The sequence below is a fragment of the Heliangelus exortis genome, chromosome 1, assembly GCF_036169615.1.
Source record: "Heliangelus exortis chromosome 1, bHelExo1.hap1, whole genome shotgun sequence".
NCBI lineage: Eukaryota > Metazoa > Chordata > Aves > Apodiformes > Trochilidae > Heliangelus > Heliangelus exortis.
This window is the reverse complement of record NC_092422.1, coordinates 185,210,453-185,236,128: the sequence shown is the minus strand read 5'-3', so window position 1 is coordinate 185,236,128 and position 25,676 is coordinate 185,210,453. Positions and strand designations below refer to the sequence as shown.

General features: G+C 35.9%; 1 protein-coding gene across 2 annotated transcripts in view; it reads right to left on the bottom strand.

The window, feature by feature from the left end:
• Positions 1 to 25,676, bottom strand: part of CCDC146 (coiled-coil domain containing 146) — a 64,332-nt gene that overhangs the window by 9,056 nt on the left and 29,600 nt on the right. For both annotated transcript variants that reach the window (XM_071733996.1, XM_071733997.1), the window contains 12 exons: positions 23,064 to 23,273; positions 15,559 to 15,616; positions 14,908 to 15,081; positions 14,250 to 14,323; positions 13,168 to 13,395; positions 12,024 to 12,210; positions 8,350 to 8,445; positions 6,947 to 7,117; positions 5,554 to 5,642; positions 5,284 to 5,448; positions 2,493 to 2,717; positions 1,650 to 1,878 (listed from right to left, as the gene is read on the bottom strand). In XM_071733996.1, coding sequence (XP_071590097.1) covers positions 1,650 to 1,878; positions 2,493 to 2,717; positions 5,284 to 5,448; positions 5,554 to 5,642; positions 6,947 to 7,117; positions 8,350 to 8,445; positions 12,024 to 12,210; positions 13,168 to 13,395; positions 14,250 to 14,323; positions 14,908 to 15,081; positions 15,559 to 15,616; positions 23,064 to 23,273 — 1,906 coding nt within the window. The remainder of the gene's footprint in view (positions 1 to 1,649; positions 1,879 to 2,492; positions 2,718 to 5,283; positions 5,449 to 5,553; positions 5,643 to 6,946; positions 7,118 to 8,349; positions 8,446 to 12,023; positions 12,211 to 13,167; positions 13,396 to 14,249; positions 14,324 to 14,907; positions 15,082 to 15,558; positions 15,617 to 23,063; positions 23,274 to 25,676) is intronic.

Sequence of the window (25,676 nt, the reverse complement as noted above, 5' to 3'; positions counted from 1 at the left end):
GTGCTTTTCCCCTGCCCAATGGGTACCACAGCCACCAAGATCCGAGGCCAGTTTCTGCAGCCTATAGAATATAAGGTACCCATTCATCCACCTATTCTAAGAGGTATATCTCTAACAGAAATAGATATGCCATCTCAGAATAGTTAATTTAGTGATGATTAAAGCATCCATTCAGAATATGTGAGACTGACCCCAACAGTGTCTCTAAAATGGTCAAAAGATCTCAGTCAAATTGAAGCTAACAACAAATACTGAAACTTCTTCTATTTTGTGAGTTGGATCTTGTTTCCTTTCAGGTTCCTCCATATATTTTAAGTATTAGCAGTGATGGATATCTGTTATTGGAAAATCACTCAGCATTCAACAACAGAAAATCGAATTTACACAAGGAGTGAGAGAAAGGTTCTGGAGATATAGGAAGGTTGGAAAATGCAGGAGAGGAGGTAAAATTGTACAGATAAGAATAAGGTGACAAAGTCCAAAATATACCCAAGACTTCAGAAAGAGACAGGAAGGGTAGGAAAAAGGGAAGAATAAAACTTAAGAGGTGCAGGTACAGAATTCAACCTGCCTAATTCAGATGATCTAAACAAACAGTGTTTCAAACATGGGAACATCCTTCTTACGTGTTTCAAAGTCTCCTATACAATTGATGGGGAGAGGGAAGTGCCTTGAGAATAGACACATCCAAGAGGGGTATCATGCTCCCTAAGTAAAGCTGTCAGGATCTGCTTCTGAAGGCAAAGACACTCAACTGCTTCCATTAATAAAGAGACCTTGCTCACTTATCTGGATAATTTGCTCTGTGGGCTCCTGGCACAACCTTGTAGTTGGGCACACTGGCTCCTACACAAGGTCACAACATAATGGAAAAATAAAAACTAAGAGGAGAACTCAGAAACTGGATTTACAGGATGCATTGTAGGAGGCCTGAGGATCTCAAGTAGAAATCAGGGTCTCATAGTTCTTTGCTGGACTGATCCTCTCTCTGAACTTTTATAATTATCTAAATTGAAAGATAGACAAACAGTAGCTTTTACAATTTTGTGCAGGCACTAACAGAATATGTATGGAAAAAATTACCATCTGGAGATAAGGTCAAAAGTAAATGAGCCATTTCAGAAAGCAAGGAAAGAATGTCCCAAACACTGCAGTTTGTTAGTTGTTTAATGTCATGTTGTAACTAGAACTAAAACTTACACTGTTTTTGTCTAGAGGAAAACATATGTGGATGATATCACTGTAGGCAGCAGAGTTTCCAGAGTAGGCTCAGGGTCAAATGTGAATTGAGTTATTATTTTAGAAATTTGAAGGGCTAAGTATATCTCCCACCCCTCCACCTACCCCCATCAATACAGTTTTAACAAATGTTATCTACATTCCCATTTTTCCCCCATGACTCTCCTTCTCCAGCTTAGTCATACTGACATTTCAGGCTATGGGGAGGGTTAGATGAGATCCCATACCCTGGAAGCATTTGGTGTGAGCCTAACAAAGTGTATCAGCCAGTTACACAAAAACATAGAAACTCATAAGTCTGAAACTTTCTGCTTTCGTAAACGTATTTTTCTTTTCTTTCTGTGAACTTACCATAAGTTTTAAATCCCAGAATAATACAAACAAACCAAAAAACTTACTGTCCCACCAACCTGTATCTGAAGTACCACCAGATGTGAATTGAGGGCATTCTTCACTGGGAGTACTTTTGACCACAATTTAATCTTTCTCTTTTCCTCAGCTACCTTCAGCTTCAGAAATCTGATCTTTTCATCCATAGCCTGCACCTCAATGTCTCCATTTCTACACAACATCTCTTGGATGTTTATTTTTTCATATAAAATGCACAGTTCTTCTTCTCGATCTCTGAGCAGAAGACCACTGCAATAAGCCCAAAATGAAAATGTAAAATTAAAAAAATTTACACATAATAAGTGCATTCCATTCAAGAACATAACTGGCAATCTTGAAAGATAGTAACAAACTGGGGAAATGTGCAAATGTTTCACAAATATTATTTTAATATAATTACAAGATTTAAAATAGGTAACAAGATAATTACAATGTGAAAGTCAGAGAACAAACAATTATGAAGGTTAATCTGGTTTCTCATATTTTAAAAGCCCTTCTGTCCTTCCATAGCATTCATTAAAAATGGATTAAAATGATCAGGGAACTTCTAGTCTCTTGTGTTTTTATGGCTTATCTCCACACAAAGCACCAATGGAGCAGGAGGCTACAAGCTCTCAAGGTATTCAAAAGGTAATCCACCATATTTCTTAATAATAGTTCTGAGGAATTAATACCTTCTTCCAATGGAGAAAAAAAAATCTAAGTAATGCAAAGCAGCATGGACACTGCAGTACTGAGAGGACAGCTTGGTAGTGAGACAATCTTTCAGTATTCTTGACAAGGGGTGCTCATAAGAAGGAAAATATTGTTGCTTTATTAATATGAAAATCAAATATTATATGACATCTGATTTCCATGTATACCTTTCATTTTGTTGCTGAATAGCCCTTTCATAGTTTTTGCAGAGCTGCATTATTTCCTCTTCAATGCTGGTGATGGTATGGGCAAGTCTCTCAAGATCCAGGCACCGTTGCTGTTTCTTTTCTTTCATCTCCTGTATGATTTTTTCAACCTTTAAATAATCACGTCTGAGGCTGTCTGTAATTGATACATTATTTGTATTCTTCAGACGTTGCTTCTGCAGTTCTCTTTACATAACATAGAAGTAGGAAAGATTTTAGTCTTTTCAATTTGAAAGCAATTTCATCAGTTAAAACCAAAGAAACTAATCCTTAAATACATAGTTTATCTTGTATGTCACTCTGCCTCACAGGAGCATTATAAGAAGCAGGAAGACTCTGAGAATAGCTTTTCTCTGCAAGCTCTTTCCATCTTGAAAAGAACTGGGTGATGGCCAAAGATCTGTAAATGGAACACTGCAATCCAGCTCTTTTCTTCTCTTCTGGGTAGCCCAAGGTGATGTAAGACATAAAGTTCAAGAGCAGAAGCATAAACTGAGATGCAAGTCTTATTGAGTAGAAATCCTGTCCTATTCACAGAGCAGTATTGAAATAATTTTGTGGTTGTGATTCAAAGGTCTCCAAGTTTATTGCTTAAAAAATAATAGATCACAATGTTCACACAAGAAAGAATCATATAATCATAGAATGGTTTGGGTTGGAAGGCACTTTAAAGATATCTAGTTCCAACCTCCCTACATGGGCAGGGACACCTCCCACTAGACCAGGTTGCTCAAAGCCCCATCCAGCCTGGCCTTGAACATATTGAGGGAGAGAAAAGGGACAACCACAACTTTCCTGGGCAACCTGTGTCAGTGCCTCACTACCCTTACAGAAAAGATTTCTTCCTAATATCTAATCTAAGACTACCTTCTTCCAGATAAAGCCATTACTCCATGTCCTACTAATTTCCTGTCTAACAGATGAGGATAAAAAAAAAGCCACCATAATAGAGGGTTAGTGACAAGATCCCATCATAGACCCACAAAAATGAATAGCAGAACTCATTATTCCCTTGCTGGGAATAGTGGCCTTGCTGGACACTACATGATGGTCCCTTTTTTAAAAGACAGATCTTGTTGCCACACAAATGATTCATCTGGTCATGACATGGAACTCAGAGTTACAGCATTTGATTGTTGTAACTTGATCCCAACTTTATCTACACTGGGAAGATACTCCTATCAACATCCAAAAGAAGCAGTGAAAGGAGAAGCATGGTCTCCTGTGAACTACAGAACTGCAAATGAAATGTCCTGCATCCCCTGATGGGCTCCTTAATTACATTGCTGAGTGACTTAATCCACAGCAGCGAGCTTCTCCCTGGCTCATGTCTTCTCTGTGTAGAACACTTGGGAGTTCCATGGGTAGTACTGAATTGAACCCTTGTAAAGTGAGTTTCATACTGAAAATGTGAAAGTATTGCAAAAATGCACTGTGTTATTAAATATTTTCTGGAGAAAAATACCTCATTTGGACTGATACTCTGTCCAAATTGTGTAGGTTGCAGTTAAGTCAGTGGTACTGTGATACTAAAGACTGTTATTTGAATTAAAATCTATTTTTGATAGACAAGAGAATTAGTAAAAATTCAGTATCTCTGGCCAGTTTTAAATCTAAAGGTTTGCAGAGACTAAAATATCTGTTGGATTTGTAGGATCATCTATAATAATAAGATATTGCTTATATTTAGACAATGTATGCCTGCTGCCTTAACCTTTTTCATCTCTTTTTATACTTTTATCTCCTATTAACACCACAAAATGTTGGCTTGGGCATCTTGACAAAATCACTTAAATCACTGAAGTTCCAGTTCCTTTCTAGCTACCTCCAGTATGACTTTGAAATCAAGCTACTCAAAGATACACAATACCCTATGAGTGAATTTATCCTGAATGCATTCTTTGGCCTGGTTGTGCAATTTTTGGCAGCAAAACCCAAAGTTTTGGGAAAACCAAATTATTTTTAAACTACTCAGTTTTGGCTGTACTGTTTTTTACACTCGGTTAATTATTCATTAACTTCCTCCATTCCCAATGACAGACTTTAGAGACATTGTCATTTTATTTATAGTTGCAGAGTATCACCACTAGAATGACTTCAAGATAGCAAAAAGATATCTCTAGTAAAAAGAAATCTCTACTAAATAATGGTCTCAGAAAAAACAGTCACAAGCACCAACTGTTCTGCCTCATCCTCTTGTGAATGTGACATTTCATTTTGACTAGGATTGCCTGGAAGTTGAAACCATGTTTACTTGATCTGAAATAAACATTACCCAATAAACTTCAGTTTGAGTTTGAACCAAGAAATCCAGTTTGTTCTGATTAATAATCTAATAATTTTTAGAAAGCCACATACTAGCAGTGACTCATTTAACAGTACCATGTATCAATCTATTGTGGAATCTGAACTATGATGATAATTCAGATATTAAAGGCTCAAGAACTGCAATACAAAGGAAGAGCAATGATAATTTACTCCTTAAAGTAAGTGAGAGAGTAGCCCGACAACTTCCAAAATACTTCATGGCATTCAGAGATGCCCAGGCTAATGGTGAGGTGTAAGGCTGAGAAGAAATTTGAATAAGTTTTGTAGGAGTGTTGCTAAATGTCTTTGAATCAGGTTTTAAAAATCAGGATAAGAACTATAAAGGATGCTATAGGCATTGCTGAAGTTGGACTGGATTAACTCTTAAATTTCTTTCTAATCTTACATTTCAGTAATTGTGATCTACAGGTTACTTAAAACTCACCTTTCCTTGGTTATCAAAGTATTCCTTAAATTTTCTGTTTCATTTCCTAGCAACTTTACCCGGTTTTTAATATCATTTGCTTTCTGATGAGCAGCATGCACCAAATTTATACATTTATTCCTTTCATTTTGGATAATGTCAGACATTTTAGAAAATGCTTGGAGTCTGAAGAAATGACAAGTGTGAAAGAAATAATTATTGTAATTTTATGCATACATTACTTGGATAAAAATTGATTTAAGAAACATTTTAGGTAATGTATTGTCTTACTCATTTTGGATTTTTCTTTCCCTCTTTTTATACTCTCTTATTTCAAAATCCTTTCTTTTAATTTCTTTAATAATGTTTTGGAGTTGTGTCTGAAATTTAAATAAAATTCAGTGAGCACACTAGATATATCAAAGAAACATTGACAAAGAAATCACTTGAAGAAGCTGTTCCTCCTAGAGGAGGAAAAGACAGGGAGCCAAGATTATTCTAAGAACTTATTCTAATTGTAAGGAAATACTGTTACCATAGCAACATTAAAGAAGATAGGTTTTCTGGGTATATTAAGTTTACAATGACTGTTACCAATGCAGATAATTTGATATGCATCTTAAAATCCTTGGTCCAGATACAGGAATTCTGCAATTTATGTCATTCTCTTGGTTCAATCGTTATATAATTTTGGGACATACACATCACTGACATCAAACCTTTTCAAATATAATTTATTTTTCACTTTTTACTGTTTTTTAAGCAATAACTGATGGTTGACTGGAATGGCACATTTACCTTTTGTTGTGGTTCTGAACTTTATGTTCTCAGTTCTCTTCAGTCTTTAGTATCCCCTGTCATTAACCTGCCCCAGCCAGGCCTTTTCTCACCTCCCAGTGGTACAGGAGGGGGAGACTGACATGAGAAGAGCTGCTACCTGTTGGACTGAAACTCTGGGCACATGTGTGTGCATACATTACTTTGCATTTTTCATTTCTCTGATCTGTTTGTGTACTGATTTTTATTGAAGGTGCCAAGGCTAACATGTTTGTTTATTTTTATAGACTGTCAAAGATTCCCAGACTGCTAGAAGGATACCTGCATGGATCCCTTGAACACACACATACACTGGGGATACTTAATGCCCACATACAAACCTGGTAGCTAGGATGAACTCTGCAACATCACAGCACTTATCTATTACAATGCCAGCAAACTGCAGGCAGCAAACCCAGTGATAATCCTGCTTTCTGTGAATCTTTCTTCATATTAATACACCAATTTACACCTGGATATGTGTCAGGAAAATAAAAACAGCTGCCTCTCCTTGGAATGAGTAGCAGTTCTGGTTATCTTTTAATGCCCATATATTTGTAAAATAAAACATATCTATACTTCTGAGAATCTCAGTTAAGGCTTTCTGCTTTTGTACCTCTTTATTTCATAGGCTTGAGAGTAAATGTCCTTTTAAATACCTTATTTCAGTTGTGGCATGATATTTTAATATACTGTGCACTGCACAAGAAATTGCCAATAAAACAACACAGAACTTCCTGTGCTGGGATGGAACTTCAAAGTAAAGCAGGAAACAAGAGTCCATAAGGCTCTGCTCAATAGTAACTTAATTTTTCTATATACCAGCTTTCACTTTTAGTCTTCCAGCTATATGAGATAATTTTTTTACCTGAGCTTTCTGAACATTCCTAAACTTCTGTTCTCTCTCTTCCACTCTGAGCTGCATCAGATGTGCAAGTCTGGATAATTCATCTCTGCATTTTTCCTGTTGTTTGAAAAGCTGTCCTTCTTCAGCAATACACTCCTCCAATATGCGGGCATCCTTCCCTGCCATCTTTTCCTACAGAAAATTAAATTCAGTACCACATGCCTTGATACATCAGTGCTGGCAAACCCAAAGTTGGAAATACTTTGTATTTATGAATAGATGAATACACATGAATATAGACAACATGGATTTTTTTAAAAAAATCTTTAAAATAGCAGCTGAAATACCATACACAATCCTTATAATAACATGTCAAGATATTTTATCACCTGGAAGCACTTCTGTTCCTCAGCCTAACATGTCTCTCAGCTATTGCCCACTGGGCAGCATGATTCCTTACAGTCACATCACCTCTAAATAAGCTTAATGTCAGGTCTTGACTTGTCCATACTGCACAATGGGTAACACTGAGCTTTCACATTTAGAGACTAAATTCAGACATTCAAAATAGAGTAGGATATCTAGATGCCTAGAGGTGATGAAATCAGTCAATACAGCCAGTGAATTCTAAAAAGCTATTTGGTGTACCCAGTGTAGGCTGAACTCCTTAGAAGGAGGTGAATGGATGAATTCCCAGTGACTCCAACAGATAATTATTGACTATGGTGACACATTAGACTCATATCCCATACACAAAAAGTGACAGGTAGATACTGAACATAAATGTATTCAGATACAAGCTGAATCCCACCTGATAATGCTAACAAAATCAAAGACAGCACAAAAAGAGAATGGGTATAAGGGAAAGAATATCAGGAGGTATGACCTTAAGAAAATGCTATGTCTGAAATATACTGCTTCTTATGAAGTCATTTCTGTAGTGGCAAGTCCTGATACTCTCATAATCAAGACTGTGGTTTTTTATGCAATAAGACATTTTCAATATCTGCATTTCCACACTATATGTCTGTAGAGACAGACATCCACACATGACAAAATCCTGAAGATGAAAAATTAAAAAGCTAAAACAATTAAAATGCTAAATTGTAATTGTGTCAACAAACACTGTGCCATATCCCAAGAACATGTGTACCCATCACATTTCTAAATGCAATGTCATTAATGATATTCAGAAAGACTGAACCTAGAAAGTAGATGTGCATTCTGCCTTCCAAAATGTGACCAGAAAAAAAATTAAATCATGACAAACAAGTAGTCTTTGAAATTGGACAAATACTGTCACATTTTCTCACTAGACAGCTCCAGCTAGAAAGTCCCATCATTTTCCCCAACACCACTCCCTTCTCATAATTGAGAAACAACTGTTATAGCAAAACAAAGTATGAGAAAGCAGAACTGGGCACCTGTTCAGCCAAACGTCTCTTGGTCATTTCAATTTCTTTCTGCAGTTCTCTTCGCCTTGCCAGTAGCTCTCCATTCCTTTTAGGGATGGCTTCTACCTACAAAAATAAACTAAGAACACTGACTGGTGCAACTAAAAGATATGAAAATGTAGTTACACACATAAAAAAATGAGTTTTCTTTCTTGTTAGATTAGCTAGCCCAAGAGTTCTTCATTGAGTTCCTCAGCAATGCATTTTAAGAACTGTAAACACTAAACATCACAAACCCCAGTTTACTGAATTTATAAGGGTTATGTTTTTCAGCAACTAAACCATCGTTAAAAAGAAATCATCACAGGCAGAGACTATGCACTCTCTAAATTAACAGATTTTCTGAGTGAAATTCTGACCTTGATGAAGGAAAAGATAGATTTACCACTGATCAATATCTGTGTAGATTTTATATATTTTTTTGCCCTTAGCTATTAAAGTACGACTTTTCCTCCTAATGTTCTAGGAAGTCAAAACTAACAACACTAACAGATAAGTATTTTTACTTGTACATTATGAGAAAACTTGTTTAATCAGTCAGATTTTAAAATGAAGTGTGTGAAGGAAGACACATTAGAAACCACTTCCTGATTAAAATATATTTGAACCACCCCATGATAGAACTCATAAGAAAAATGTATTGGCCTCAAAGTGACTACACTTAAAATTTTTTTACAATTACAAATAAGTAAAAATGAGCACAGCAGGATAGCTATGTAGCCATATGCTGCTTGTCCATAACTGCAAGTCTGTAATTCACACAGGCAGGAAATTTTACACTGAATGAGACATCTGCAAGTTATTCAAAGAGACCACACACAACCTCATGGTATCTTTCTCAGATCTTAAGCAGAGCTACGAGTTAAAAAATCTATACCTCAATATAGATAATGAGATGATTTGCACTTGTGGTTTTCACTTCTGTGATGATATTATAAACTTAGATGTCGTTTATTTGCATTACAGGAATGGGAAGCAAGAGGCACATTAAGGTAAATCTTTAGAGTTACCTTGGTTTCAGCTTTCAGCTCTCAGACAGGTTTGGTTTGACTTTGGTTTGCTAAAAGGTCAATACAACCTGCTCTAAGCAAGCTGCTGTCACTCTTGTGGAAGGACCAAACAAATCTTATTTGCAGAGCATATATTAGTTACAAATTCTGTTGCATAAAACACTTCATTGGCTGTAAGTAGGTTTTCCCACATTTTCAAGATGGGATTCTAAAGATGCCATCTAGTTCTTGAGCTTAAAAGCAGAAAGCTCCTATAAACATCTTTAATCCACTAAAGACATTTGTTCACATAAGACATGAGTAAACTTAGGCATTTTTGGCTGTCTCTGCCTTGGCCTGGCTGAAGAGGAGCCATGGATGGAGAGGAGCAGTGGTTCTGCTCTGGGCTGGCAGACAGTTCTCTTTCACACAGAATGTCAGGGTTTAGCAATAGCTGACCTTTCACAGCCTACTAAGAAGGAAAACACATTTGAAGGAAGTGTCCCTGTAATTTCCTTATTCTACAAACCAGTCATTTTGCACTTAGCATGTCAGTTAGAGAATTTAGGGGAAGCACACGGATGTACCGCTTCTTCTGCAATCACATTTTTGTACTAGCAGTTAATTATTGTGATTTTTTTTTCTTTTTTTCATTGGAAATCACACTGTATAGACATAAATCTGGCTTTAAAATATTATTTATAATTTAAATATTTTAAATAATTTAAATATTTTAAAATTATTTAAATATTGTGAATATTAAAATATTTAAAATATTTTTTAATATTTTTTCATACGTGCACTCCTAAGTCTTCCAAATTGAAGTAGTCTCAAGACAGCATAAGCCAAGCAGAATCAAGCTTGCCACCCTAGTTTTTCATACTTCAATGCCACATTTGAACTGACCATGCTGCAGAGAAGTGGGGATTTCACATTTACCCTTCTAAAAGAGACAAGAAAAGAATCTGAGAAAATACAGAATATGGGAAGATAAACAACTATATTGTCACAGCCTGTTTGCATTCGGGTAGCGCCTTATAACTTCCGGAGTAAAATACTGCATTGAATTCCACTTCCATCTTTTCTGGCATTCCCTTTTCCCCACTCTTCATGAGGATGCTCCCTGAGAGCCAGGCACAAGCCCACGGGAGCTGACACTGAGGAATCCTCTGGGGTGCAACTTCAGCTTTGAGGCTCTCATTAGAGATCTCTTGCACAGCACTGGGTTGGGTTCAGAACTCAGGCAGGACAGTGAACAGCTCTGCCACTTGTGGCATTTGTTTTTTTTCCCATCAGGAATATTTCTTCAAAAGGGACAGAGGAAAAAAACACGGTTTTCCAGACTGTCTTAGCTGATACTGAACAGAAATACAGCATAAGCTATGAGATCAAAGTCTGGAATATGAGACCATCTTTAATCAAGACTTCAGGAAATTCTATCTAAAACTTTTGTGTAGTTGTAGAGCTTTCCTCCCTCCTCTTGGGTAGTCTTATATTGCTAAGTGGTTAACAAATGTGAATTCAGGAGGAATTTTCAGAGGAGACAGAAAAAAAAATTCTATCACAATAATATTGATAATATTATTGCGTAATGTTTGGGCTTGCTTAAATAGCAAAGATAAGTATGTGTGGGTTTAGATACCATAGTTATTTCAAAAACCTTCACAGTAAAGTAAACAAGATTTTTTTCTACCCTAAACTGGTTAGGAGGACCAAATAAAATGTCAATGACACTGTGTATCTTGGTAGAAAATAGAAAGTCTGTATTCTTTTAAGTCAGATAATGGATATTATCCACTGAAAAAACCTGACTAAGCAATTTTACAATATTGACTTACAATTAAAACTAAGCGGGGAAGTAATACAAGGGAAAAATTTAAGAAAGAGAATGGAAGAACCAGTGATGAGACGAAGAGTACAAAAAAAAATTACAGAAGTAAATTGTTAAGAAATATTTGGAAGGAGAATAGAAATAAAATGGTTTGAATAGACAAGAATGAGGCTGCCCTTTAAAATCAGAGTAGAAGGCACAAATAAACCAGAAAGGAGTAAAGCAGCATGGAAAGAGGCATGGGTGAAACATCAGTGCAGGGAAGAAACTGACAGAGAACAAATTTGAGTGAAGGAAGGGAACATAAGAAATTATGTCCTATCTTTTAATACCAAAATTGAATAATGATAGTTCCCTATCCCCTGGAATGATGTTAAATACATTATAAATTGTTTACTGTAATGTACAAGCAGCTCTCAAATTTTCAAGGTTTTATCTTTTCATCATCTGGGAGCCTGGCTCTGTGTGTCTGCTACAAATTTATTCAATGTCAATAAGACACTGTATTATTTCACCCATAAAATGACCATAATGCCACAGTGCTTTAAAGGAAGACATGGAGACACAGCATCAATAGAATAACAGAATCTTCCATTTCTCTTTGATAGGATTTTCCCACCCTAAAATCCATTTCTTAAGAATACCCATATATATCTTGATGCAGTATCTTTATCACAGCTGGAGCACTTAGAGGTTTCTTTGTCAACTCCTCTTCCCTCTTTGTCTTTCTCCTCTTCCCCGTTTCAGTATTCGTCAAAAGATTTCAGAGAAAGATTTCTTATAAGAAAATCTAGAGTCCTTATGATTGTTATATTCATACAGACCTCTAATTTGAGTCTTTTATGGTGCATCTTAGCTTGTTTCAAGGAATCGTAAATCATATTCTGCTGCAACTCCATCTTTTTTAAGTTTTTCAGTTCTCTGTCTTTCTGTATTTTCTTGTGATTGAGAGCATCCTGTTGCTTTTTTTTCTCCAAGACACATTTCTCTATATTATGTTTCAGAGTTTCTCTATATAGACAGACACAGAAATTTAGAAACAAGTAACTTGACCAAGACATGTATGCAAACATTCATGATCATTTTATCAGGTGTTGAGTACTGCATCATTCTGAATGAGCAGCAAGATAAATTCAGAAACCACCAACACAAATAACCTAAAAGAGCATTTCTAGAACTTTAATCAATAACATTCCTAATGATGTGAATGACATCTCACAGTCTTTTCTAAATAGTTTGAGAGAAACTCAAAAGGAGAAAACACACTTTTTTTAGTATGAGGGAATATTTCCATATTCACTTCATTGAAACATTCCAATTTGAAGTGCTGCTATCCTTTGATACATAACCTTAAACCCAAAAGCATTGTTGCTGAGCGTAAGGCCATAATTACATCTGTGCATTTTCCTCTGCAAGGAAGGAATAATTCAATGCTTGCAATCAGCCTAGCAGTTTCTTTTACCTTACTAAGAGTATACAAGCTCATGATTCAAAGGAATAATAAAGGGATGAATAACCATTCCCATTGAAATTCAGGAAGAGGTTGTTGCAGAAATCTATGATCCTCATTTCAAAAATGAAATACAGAAATATTTTTTTCTTCCTCAATTTACTTTCTGTGGGTTTCACAGAAAAAAAAAATATATTTTCACTGGAGAGAGATACCCTTTGAAATATCTCCCTTTCAGAGTAAAACCCAGTTTCACTGTCCTGGGATTTAGTCAGATGCTTACGATTTTGATGTATTTCTTAGAGACAGATCATAGACATATTCATATAAACATTTCATATAAACATATGTTCATATAAACATTTCTAAAGTCAAAACCAAGTCTGCTAGTTTCAAGCCTGCTTTGTTTACTTCATAAAATCTGAAAACATAGGCAATACAGCAGAAAAAAAAAAATCTATATATGAAAACAGATAATTTTTCACTCAGACTATATGGCTTATGTCTACTACTCTAACCTGTCTGATACGACTTCTAATTCCTTCTCTCTGCTAATTTCTAGTAGTTTTGTCAAAGCAATGCACTCTTGTTCTTTCCTTTCGAGCAACATTTGTTTCCCATCCAATTCCTTCATTACATCTTTTTTTTCTTGCAAAATCTCTTCAGTCCTTTTTTCAATGGCTTTCAGGGTACCAGTAAACTCTTCTATTTGGTTATTAAGGGCTTCAGTCTTCTTCTCTGCATCACTGTTGGTACAGTTGAACAAAACAGCAGGGATTCACACGTGCACATGCATATTGAAATGGCAAATGTAAGCTGCCAGTTTTCATGGAGACACAAAACCACCTCAACCCCCCAGCTATCCATGGTATTTGTCTGCAAGCAGACTACATACAGTTAATATCTTCAGATGCCAGTACAGTTTAGCTATGAAACTGAAGATGGCCATGGGATTAACAGGGAGCTTAGCACTGACAGTGTTAAAAAGGCTCCTCATAAACAGATTTCTGTCAAAGTTACATGGGTGCAACTCTTCTAAATGTTACTTCCAAGGCTGGGAACAGTTTGTTCTGTAACACAATGAAAGTAGAAGGACTCAGCTAAGTGCTTCATTAAAAACATTCTCCAAAAGGTACTAGGTATTTTAAAATGTTTCTCTAAATTGCTATATCTCTATGATCTTCTTCATAATAACAGAGTTTCATTAAGCAAAGGTGTGAATAACATGTAGAACACAACCATTATGTAGATGTTAAAACAGAGAAATTTAACACAGTCAAACAATTTCTATCTTAAAAAAGGGACTGAAAGCAGGAGACATACGTGTAACCTGTGCAGGTATAGAGAGAAGCTAATACACTGTTACTGGGGTGTAGAAACTGTATAAAAGCCTAATCAATGCATCCCATGGCAACGTTATTTTCAATTAAAAATCTATTAAGTAGATCTGATATATCTATGGACTTCAAGTGGATTATAGCTACTTTTTAAAATGTTGGTCCTAATTTTAATCAACAGCTACACTCAACTGTCTCTGTAACAAAGAAATGAAAATAGGTTATACATGTATATATAAAAAACTTATTTATTACAAGCATACTTTTTTTCCGTACTAATGTTCTCAGTCTCTTTTCCAAGTTGTGCTGGAACATCAAGAATATTTACTAGCTCGTCCTAGTGGCAAAACAGAAAGTTTAGAATAGCCTCAGAATCTGGTGATAATTCATAGAAGTAATCACACAAAACTGCTGAGAAAATAGTAAGAAAAATATTTTCATATTATTTGAATTACTCCCAGGGAATTGCAGATGTTAGTTTTGAAAATAAAATTATGATATTTTCCATTTTGTTATGTCTGTAAGACAAAAATTATGCTAGAATATTAATACACCTGATGATGTTATCTATACTGTGGAAAATGGTAAAGACCCTTTTAATTCTCTGCAAAAATTTATATTAACTTGGATCTAGAACAGCCTAAAATAACACAACATAGCAACCAAGTCATTATAGGAACAATTTTTTAATCAAAACCATGACTATTACTATTTCCCAAAGGAGTAATAAGGGCAGAGCAGCAGTTTGCTTCATGCCTGGTAAAAGATGACATAATATATAATATAAAGCCATCTAAGGAATTTGGAATGACAAACAACGTCTCAAAGAAGATGTACTGTTTTCTTGGACAAAACGTACCATATACACATACATGCACACATACACACAGATATACATACACATAATTAATTTTGTGTTACTTTTAAATCAGCTTGCTTCTCCAGAAGTTTTTCTGTTTCCTTCTTATCTATTAACATCAGGTTTTGCTTGGATGAAATATCTTCCTTTATTGCATGAATTTCTGCTTTCCTTTGGACTACTTCTTTGCAGAGCTCATCATAATTTTCTTTCAACTGCTTATTTTTATCTGATTCCTTTAAAAATTAAGTAAAAGATGAAATTAATTTTGTTTTCCCCCTTTGCATTTTGAAAGCTTGTGATATGACAGCATCTCTAACATTGGATGATGACATTTTTTTTTAATACAAGTAATGAAATATTTTGCCAGCTGCGTGTTTCTTCTATCCAGCAGAATTTTATTACCAGCAAAACAACATAGATTCATCAGGATCTATGACTGTAAATGTGTTTTACATACTCACATCCAAGAGCCCAAAACTGCACTATCCTTTTGCAATAAAAACATTTATTAAAATCAAGAAAATCCATCTCTTTTGTGAATCAGTTATTCATTCTTTGCCCTAGAGTTATCAAACCTGAATGGTACAATATAACTTCTACAAAATCTACCCCTTGACTTTTCCATATATTCTCTATTTTAAATAAACTCTAGAGCTACAAACTGTGAAAACAGAACATGAAACAAGGCTTTTCTCCTGTTCTGTGCTTACACTTTCGCTTGGAGTTCTTCCATACTCATCTTTGAGAAGCCTTTTCTCTTCTTGCAAACTACAGAAAAACCAAAACGAATTAAATATATTAGTAACATAATAATTGCTATTATATAGTAAATGGTAAAAAAGTCTGGAACCCTAATTTGTGTTAGAATAAAATGCATGGTGAATCTTCACCTAGAACAAGAGAAAGATGTCCAGATTCAAAGGGAGGTTCCTAACTGGGAACTGGATGTTCTGAAAGGCAAGTAGTGCATAGGAAGGTTTTTACTCTGTTCACACAGGTAAATTTTTGAAAATGATTCTTCTTAGTCTTACCACCTCCAGCAAGGATGCATTTGTGCCTTTTTCACCTTTATACTACTAGAATATAACAGTCAGGCAGCACCCTACACTCACAGTTCCTCCCAGCCTCAGAAGAGGAAAAAAAATTTAACATGAAACTGATACAAAAGGAACAAGTAGGTGGGATATAAATATCTACAGAGACATCACAAATGAAAGAAAGTGCAGTTGTTAGGGAGAAGCTTTCTTCTTTCTTTGATTGCTTACACATATATTCACACTGTAAAAAACTGTAATTGAAGTCCCTCAAAACTGAACGGGCTCCTATGAAAAAAAATCCTGAAAAGTGACAGGGCATGTAGACTAAGCCAGTGGGGTACAGCAGAAAACCAAATTGACAAGTCATGGTGACTTTAACCTATACCAAAACTATACTGCAGTTTAATTTCAGGAAAAAACAAAAACAGATGCCAAAGGAGGACAGAAGGAGGAAAGGGAAAAACAGGAAAGCTCTTAGATCTTCTTTTTAGTAATGTCAATCTAAGAAAGATTAAGGATTCACTACAAAAGTGAACTGAACCAACACACTTGTTAGTATTACAATAGGTGGCAAATAGATAAATACTGACAAATTTAAAAAATCAGCCCTAGAGAAGAAATATGTCAATAAATCCCCAGGGCACACACAGAACAATTCTGCACCTATAGGAAGTATACGTGCTACAGCAGACTGCATGATGACACAACCAAAAAGAACTTAATTAAGTCCCTGGACTATTTACTGGGATCAAGGAGGCAGGTTCTTGCAACATAATTAGTACCTGTGATGCCATTCTGACTTTCAGGATATGAGGAAGTAAAGATTGCAGTGGGGGGATAGATGGAGCAGCCAAATCCTCTGTCCCAGACAGAGCCAAGAGTCAACTTCAGCTTTTGAATTTGTGTTTGTAACTCCAGCTGGAAGATGTGCTGATCAGGCTTCCTTGAGTAGGAAGTCTGCTAGAGTAAATACCTCTTTAACAGAGGGGACAGGCTTTCATAAGACAGTTCTGTCACACAGAGTTATAAACTACAGCACAAGGGTCCTGTGGCGGCCCCAGGTACCCAAAGCAGGCAGCACCATTGCCTGTGATTGTGGCTGATACAGAAGAAAAGGATCTCATTAGCATTTCTTTTTCTTTGAAACCTTTCAGCAGCAGCCTAAGAATTTGTGTGTTGGTGCTTTAGGTTTCAGAAGGTTGTGGTCATGGGGATGAGGATCAGCCTCCAAGTTACCCCACTTCATGGAGGATCCTTCCTCTAAACCTGTGTTCAGTTCTTTATCGGTCTTGATTTAGGGTTCCTCCCCCTCTAATAACTGTTTCTTACATCTTGGTTCTCCAACAAAAAGAGCATAGTTTATACCTGGGAGGCTCAAGCACCATCTTTCCAGACAAGGAGAGAAAACAATTGAAAAATAGAACTGCATTGGTGGCATTTCAATTAAAAAACCCCACAGAACAACAGCAATGAAAGTAACAAAAAACCCTCTGGTTTCAGTGAAGGGTAAAGAGAAAATAAAGGCATAGAGTAGATGTTGTGGATTTACAGCATGTAGGCATATTTGCATGGGCAGACTACAAGTATGCCTCTACAGGGACTGGTAAATTTTAATACTAATTTGAATGCCAGAGGATTTGAACACCCACAGTGTGAATGAATTTGCAAAAAAAAATATTTCAAAGGAAAAACTTGAATTGAGATCAGACTTCCCCCAGAATTGATGAAATTATATTTAAAAAGTTCTATTGCAAAATCTGTTATAAGAAATTGTACAGAAGAATGCAGAGACATAGAGGAGTTTTTTGCAAGCACAAAGCAAATACAAGTGAGTATTATCAACATTATAAATTCATTTTTTCTGCAGTGGGCCTCACAAACTACTGCTTTTGTGTTCCACTGCTAAAAGTCAGTGAGGGAGAGCACAGTGATCAAACTGCACTGAAAAATGAGCTACTTCAATTCTGTGACAGCAGCTTCGGGCACCTCCTGTGTACTGTGCTTAAAAGTTACAATTGAGTCCTAACACATTGTTTTGGTGCTCCACACAGGTTGAACACGATGTTTTCACTTACCAGTAGGTTGTCTAAGTGTATAAATAAGTTAATAAGGACAATTCATATTCCCATTAGCCCGTTTTGGCAGTATTCACAGTTGGACTTCTTGGGACTGGCAAAATCATGCTAATTATGATGAATGACTACTGTGCACAAATGCCCATAACTGTTTGACTGCCACAAAACCCAATTAAATAATCCCTCTGCAAACTGATTAAAGGGTCTCTGCATCACTCGTCATCAGTCCCTGCTGTGCCCTCTTTAATATCATGCCAGACGATCAAAAGAGCAAACTCAAAAATCAGGAGGGAGAGCAAAGCTGACACTATTTTTCTTTTTTTTGTCACATTCCTCACCCATGAGGACAGATTCCTGTGGAGCCATTCCAGTTTCACATCAAAGATATTTCCATCCAGCAAAAGTAATACAATTTAAACACCTCATTTTCTGTGACATAAACAGAGGCAACACTGAATGGCAAGCACCAAGTTTAGTTACCTTAAGAGCTGGCAGACCAACTACTTCCACAAAAAGAACAGGGAAAGGAAAGTAAAAGAAAGAGGCTAAATCTCACCCTTTTGAACAATGAGTTTGGTCTACCTGTCCATAATCAAAAGTTAGACAGGTATCCCTCTGCTTCCTCACTGTCTGGGATAAAACCAGGAGCCACCAAAGGGCAGGTCAATCAACTTCCCAGGTACACACTTTAGGAGCAGAGAAGTTATCAGTTGAAGAGAAAATATTTCTCTCCATTGACTGTAAAAGGAGACAGGATGACTAACCCAGATAAAGAAATCAAATAAGATTCTTCAACAATTTTTTGACATAGAAGCTTACTAAGGTAAGCAGAGAAAACCTGTTCTTTCCATTTTGGATTTGAATCCTGTAATCCATGCTATATGGACATCCTCATGACTGTCTCTAAAATACTTAAGACATCAATTCCAACAACAAACAGAATAGCTGCAATCAGCATTAGGAACTTTAATTCCTGTTGATTTATAGTCCTTTTTTTGATGAGTTTATTCTTCAACATCATACGCTTTTTATTATTAGCATTATTATACCTATAACAACATACATGATAAAAAGATCATGCTCTTTAAGCATTAATATTTGCAAATATTTATCATGTTGCATTACTTATTTACATGAGGCTTAATAGCAGTACAGTACATGAAAAGCTACCTTGGATGCAGATGTAATGATTAAAAAAAAATGCACTTGGAAAATTGGACCATTAATGAAAATACATTCCAATCTTTTCCCTGAGCAATGTCTACAGCTGCAAACTGACACAGAAATAAAAAAATTAAAGTCATAGAGATTAAAGAATGTAGTGCTAGTTGTCAACAGAGGCCCATTTCAGTTTCTGACTAGTTTGTGAACTGAGGACATTGCTGTCATTATAAATCCCAGCTGACTGAGGATGACTGAGGAATCCACTGAAGGTGCTTGACACCTCACAACTAAAATCTACAGACCACAGGTAGAAGATATCACAGCTGCCAAGCTGCCAGCATGAGTTTCCTGTAGCTGTGTTTAATTTGTATGTACCTTGAAAGCAGTCAGAAGACTAGTTGATAACTTCAGCTTTAAACCAACTTAATTTAATCATTATTTGTAATTCTTTGGTAGAAAAAATATGGAGGAAAACTTAACTTTTCACTTTTCAATTACTGAGTGACTAAACATGAAATAATTAGAAGCAATGAAATAATTTTCCATATTTATAATCAAACTCAGTTCTGCAATCCTGACTTGCATGCACTCAAGCACAGTTCTCCAGTTCACAACCATTTTGCCACCTGCACCAGTGACTATGAGGTCTGTAGTTTGGACCTAGACTTTAAAAGAAAAGTGTTTTCATTAATAAGGCATCTCTAACATCACAAATTCTTGTTAAGGATAATTTAATTTCAATTTAACCACTTACTTAAAAAAATATAGTTTAGATGATAAATTAATTTAGATGGTAAATATTTTATTTATCAATAATATCAATTTATAAATAATATCAGTAATAAAATATAATTGATGGCATAGCCTAGTACAGAAAAGCAGATCCTCTTTATTTTGTCTGAGAAAACAGGACTCTAAACCTTGCATGGACACTAAAATCCTCGATCCAGAACTCCTCCTTACTGATCTCATTGGTCCTTTTCTTGTTCTTGTGCTAATCTGATTTTGCAGTCTATATTATTATTTACTGAGGCACAGTAAAAAAAAAAACTTTACAGCTTTGAATGTAGCTGTATAGGAACTGAATTGAGATCACTGTTTTCCCTCTCAATTTATTACATTTGACTAATCATTTTTGAGAGGAAGAATAGTCCTGGAGTCAGCTTTGTCTTTGGAGTAGTGATCCGAAATGTATCAGCTGTGTAAAATCCTTCCAACTGTTGCTCCCCCACCGTGCTGGGTGCTCAGGCTGCCAGGGTAGCAACAAACCCCAGTGCAATGAATGGTGCTACAGAGCAGGAGCACAGACTGGAAGAGGAGACACAAGTTAGGGGGGTACCCCCACACCCCCACAGGGACCCTCCAGGTGACTGCCCAGACAGCTACAGTGCATCAGAGCTGCTTCTGAATACCTCATGTACCTCTGCAAGCTATGAAAAAAGTCATAAGATTTCTTAAAACCAACTGCTGTCAGATTTGAATCTCAGTGCAGAAAGGCTGCCAAGTGCTCTCAGCTATCAGAGAAAGTGAATTGAAGCACAGACTCACCCCTAGCCCAGCAGGATTTCTAAGTAGAAAAGACCACAGACTTCTAAGATAAAGGGAAAGCAATAGATAAGAGACATACAGTCCCTTCAAAAGCTTTTCCCCTTCATGTTCCCTGCCTGCTATAGATCAGAAGGTAAATAAGCAATATGCTTGTTTTCAGACTAAACAGCCATTAGTCATAATTCCCAAAAAAATTTACTTGTAAGTGCCAAGCACAGCTGGGGCTGTATTAACACAGTTGGACAAGAAGAGAAACTGTGTCCCAGAGAGATCAAGGGCCAAGAAAGTTTGGACCATGAGTTTCTATCCTTCTGACAACTGAAGGAAATTAAGCAACCACCTAACAGCAAACTTAAAATGATGCAGCTTCCTCTCTCTCTGTGACACTGCCCATGCACACAGATATCTCAGAGACACTGCATTATTATTTCTGTAAAATCACTAGGCATGCAGATCTTCATTTTACATCAGTGTTACTATTAGATCTCCTGCTACTCACAGCTCTGCTCTGAACACTTGTTTTCACTGCCTTTCACAGGCACCAAACCTATCCCTTCTTTACAAATGATGTACACATTCATTATCTGCTTTTATTCATAGCTCATTTCTCATTTCCTCACTACATTCACCTATCTGTTCCCCAGATATATTCTGTCAGTTCTGTTCACTCCACACTCCAACATTAAAATCCCTCTCATTTCTGGAAAGCAGCATCTTCTCTCCCAGTAAGTAAATAATCAAGGAACATCCTCCTAAACACACATAAGACCAATGCTATCCCCAGGCATGAAACAGATCAAACAAGGAACAATTAAATAATCTGCAGCTCCTCAGTTTAGAAAGCTGTCTAATTAAGGGGGGGATACAATAGAGGTCTACCAAACAATCCTGCAACACTTAAGATGAAGAGAGGACCTGATGTTCACTGTCTCTTACAACACAAGAACTTTAGAGCATGAAATGATGGTAGGAATCAGGTTCTAGAAAGACAAGAGCTTGCAGTTCTTGTGTGGTTAATCCATGAAATTTATTGTCCAGGGTGTTGCAGTGCCAGAAGTTTACATAGTTGAGGAGGAGACAGAAGTTCAAGGAAGGCAGGTCAGCTGAGGATTTCTGAATAAAGGGGATTGTATTTGGCTCATGAAATCCCTACATCACACAGGGCTTAGGGATGCAGTTCTGGTCTTTGTTAGATACTGCACCGTATGGACCTCTGGACAGACTCTACAGCTGGTTTTGATCTCATGCAATACGTAAGACCAAAGAGAGGAAGTTTCTTATAAAGTGAAACAACATTTTTCACAGTATGACAAACCAAAAAAGTGTATTTTTAATCTGCAAGATAGGATATTCAGTTCATATTTAAGAATCAATGCAGTAATTGAAACGATACCTCAACTGTGTAGCATATAGAAAACTCCCTTTGACTAGAGACAGAAAATACACAAAGAGCAAATATCCCCTAAACATATAAACACACATATTTTTTGGAAAGTGAAAAATGTTTGTAAGAGATGAGTACAAATGGGTAAAAGCATGATATTTGAAGAGCTCATTTCTTGACTGCTTGAAAATTGCAGTAAATTCTGTATTTAATAATTATTTCAGGAAACTTTCTTGTTGCTTAGTTGTCTCATAGCAAATAATTTTTTCCAGATGCTTTCCATGTTTCTTTATTTCTCCCACTCCCAGTATGCTTCTTTCTCAAATTTCTTCCTCTGTTAGAACAAACATTTGGCTCTAAAAAAAAATAAAATCAAGAAAACTGCCAGAAAAATCTGCTTTTTGCAGTTTGTAGAGTGTTTTCCTTGCAGAAAAATAATTTTAACTGCTGAGCTGCTGACATTATTTATTTGCATTTTTATACACCGTTATCCCAAATTCACAAAACGAAAATACAAGTTTTCCAACAAGTGAATATACAAGTACTTCTCCTCCTTTAAATACCTGAATAGAAGAAACTTGAATAAACTGTGCTTCTGATGCTAAAAATATCATTGGGTCTATTTATGACATTGTTTTCATGAAATTACCACCCACAGTGTCAGGGCCCTGAGACACTTTAATAATTTGTATTAAAGGTGTCCTAGACTAGAATTGTTCCTGCTAGTTTGTTTACCTAAACATTTACCATGCAATTTAGTAAAACTTAGATAGCATTTCGAAGGACATCATAATATGTTCTAAAATTTAAATTATTCACAACTCTCAAACCAGGGTAAGTTTATTCATCACTGAAATGTTGTTAATAAGGAAATTTTGTGGCAATTTTTTTAAGAGCAGATACTAAGAAATGTGTCCATGTAAGATGGAGAGTGAATTGTATCCTAAGTTATTATCTTCCTAGATAAGTTATGATAAAGTTAGCAGCATTTGACCACTATCACCTACCATTCCAACTTGAACTGAATTTCATATTCTCTTTCTTTAATAGCATCGTATTCATTTTGGCAACTAAGAAGTTTCTGCCTTATTTGGGAAATTTCATTGGAGGATTCTTCAGGAAGCTGTTCTACTTTTTCCAGTTCATGTTGTTGTTGTTCCAGTTCTACACTAAGACGCTTGGCTTCCTGCAACAGCTGGATCTCAGATTCCTGTAAACTACAGTAAAAAAAAAAAAATTAGATCTAGGCAATGAGAAGCACAAGCTTTATATTTATACTTTTTTACCTACCTATAATATTTAATACAAAATTTTCAAGAACAGAATGGGATTAAGTCCTGAATAATCTGGTCTGACAACCTTGCTGACCCTGCCTTGAACAGGAGTTTGGAGCAGTCCCCTCCTGAGGTGTCTTCAAACCTGAATCATCCTCTGATGGCATGAGAGAAGTGGAATCTGATGTGAGGGGTTTTTTCCTGCATACCTAGAGTTGGAGTGGGATTAATCTAATCTAATTTTAACCAGATGAAAGATACTTAGTAAATTTATTTGTATAGCAGTGGAGAGACAGGGAATTTTATCCTACAAAATGCAAAAGGCTAGATCTGAATCAGAATAAAAATAGGGAAGTATTCACCAGGACAAGGCTCAGTCTGGGCTATGTGACACTTCAAAGTTGTTAATAAATACCAGGACACCTACATGGAGCTGAACTGCATATTACTATTGGTGTAATGCTACCAGTATGTGAAGAAACTCATTGAATGACACACAAGCTGCAAATATACTTATGGGGTTCTGTGGAAGCTTATTATAAGGCTGGTAGACAGGATCTGTTCTCTGATCTGATCTGTACCACCAAAGTCAAGCTTCACAGAAATTGCATCTGTAATAGCCTGTCAGTGTTAGGAGTCTGATATTCATAATGTACTTAGGAGCCTATGTGGTGATAGCTGAATAACAGGTCTTTAAGGCTGTTAGTAAAATACGTTGTTTATTATGGAAAAGTCTTAAAGGAAACTACAGTATGAAAATTCATATACAATTCACAATATATAAACCTATTATTCATGCTATAGAAATCACTGTGTATGTCTGTGCAGTATTACTACACCACAACTTTTGGATAATGGTATACTAAATTTAATTACAATTATGTAGAAGAATAAAGAAAAATACACCGTTTAATGATTTTTTAAAGAAAGGAATTTAAAATCTCCAATATTGAGAAACTCTGTACATAAATTTTAGCTCAAGGATGACATTTACGGCCTAGAAATAAAACCAAAATTTCATGTTACACTCAAGAATAGAGTTGAGATGGTAACTATAAAACAAAATATACAACTAATTATATTGCCAAACTATACCTGAAATAATATAGCAGAAAAGTCTGGGGGCTTTGTAACATTTCTAATTAGATCACTTCCTTTTTTCAAAGCAGAAAATAAGAAAACTGCAGGCTTCAACAGGAAACAAGAGTGTTCCTTTATTATGAACAAATAGCTTTAAGTCTGACATATTTACACAGTCATTTTTAAGGGAAAAATAAATTGACTTATTGACACAAGATCTTTTACAATACTTAAATCATCTTAAAGCCCACTGAAAGCATTCTGTGTCACGAGAAAACATAACTGGTAATAATGCACATTCATTTTGAACATTATTCTTACATAAATAATACTTTTTATATAAAAACAGAAGTTCTTCCATAAAACAAAAAATATTATTGATTTTTTCATGCTAATAAAGAGATAAAAAATAGAAACACGAACTGAGGGTTGAATCTGGACCAGATCTTGCTCACTACAGTATTTTTTCATGTGAAGTACTAAATTTAATAGAAGACACTGAAGAGATAACTGCCCAGCTACACAATATTCACATCTAGAATCATTAGAGTGCAAAGCACCAAGTCTGATGTGGCAGCTTTCAAATTTGAGAGGTGAATAATAATTTAACATAGGCTTAAGAAGATGGGATACCCAAATTGCCAATGAATTGTCATTATTACTTACTTCCTTACTGCTTGGTGCATCAGAACATTCATATTAAGTTCCTAAATTGAGATAATAAAAAATTACAACTGAGCCAAATGTTTTTGTGATCAAATGGATTTTCAGGGTCCAAATATGAGGTCAAGTACATCAGCTTTTTCAGAATGCCAAATTGTGCAAAACTGAAACCAAGAAATAAAGGACTATTTAGCATTAAACAAAGGGCCACACTGTAAAGTTATAACTCTGTACTTTAGCAACAGCCTCAGAAATTATCTGCATACAGATTTATTGTATTCATCATGTTAGACAAACTCATGTTGTGTATCAGTTGCAATCATCTGGCATAGTTGTCTATGCTGCTTCAGATAGTTGAGCCTTCCTTTGAGATTGTTATATGTGGCCAAAGGAAAGAACACACACAGCCTGAAGACCACATCCAGCATAATTTGTTTCCACATGGCCTCGTAATGGCACAGGGATAGATGGGGTTTAATTGTGAAAGAGGATAAATTCAACTGTAATAAGGGAGAAGTAAGTTACTGATGCACAGAACTATTGCAGATGTAAAGGTGAAGAACTAAAAATAAAAAAGTGGTAATGACTCTGAATGGTTTATTG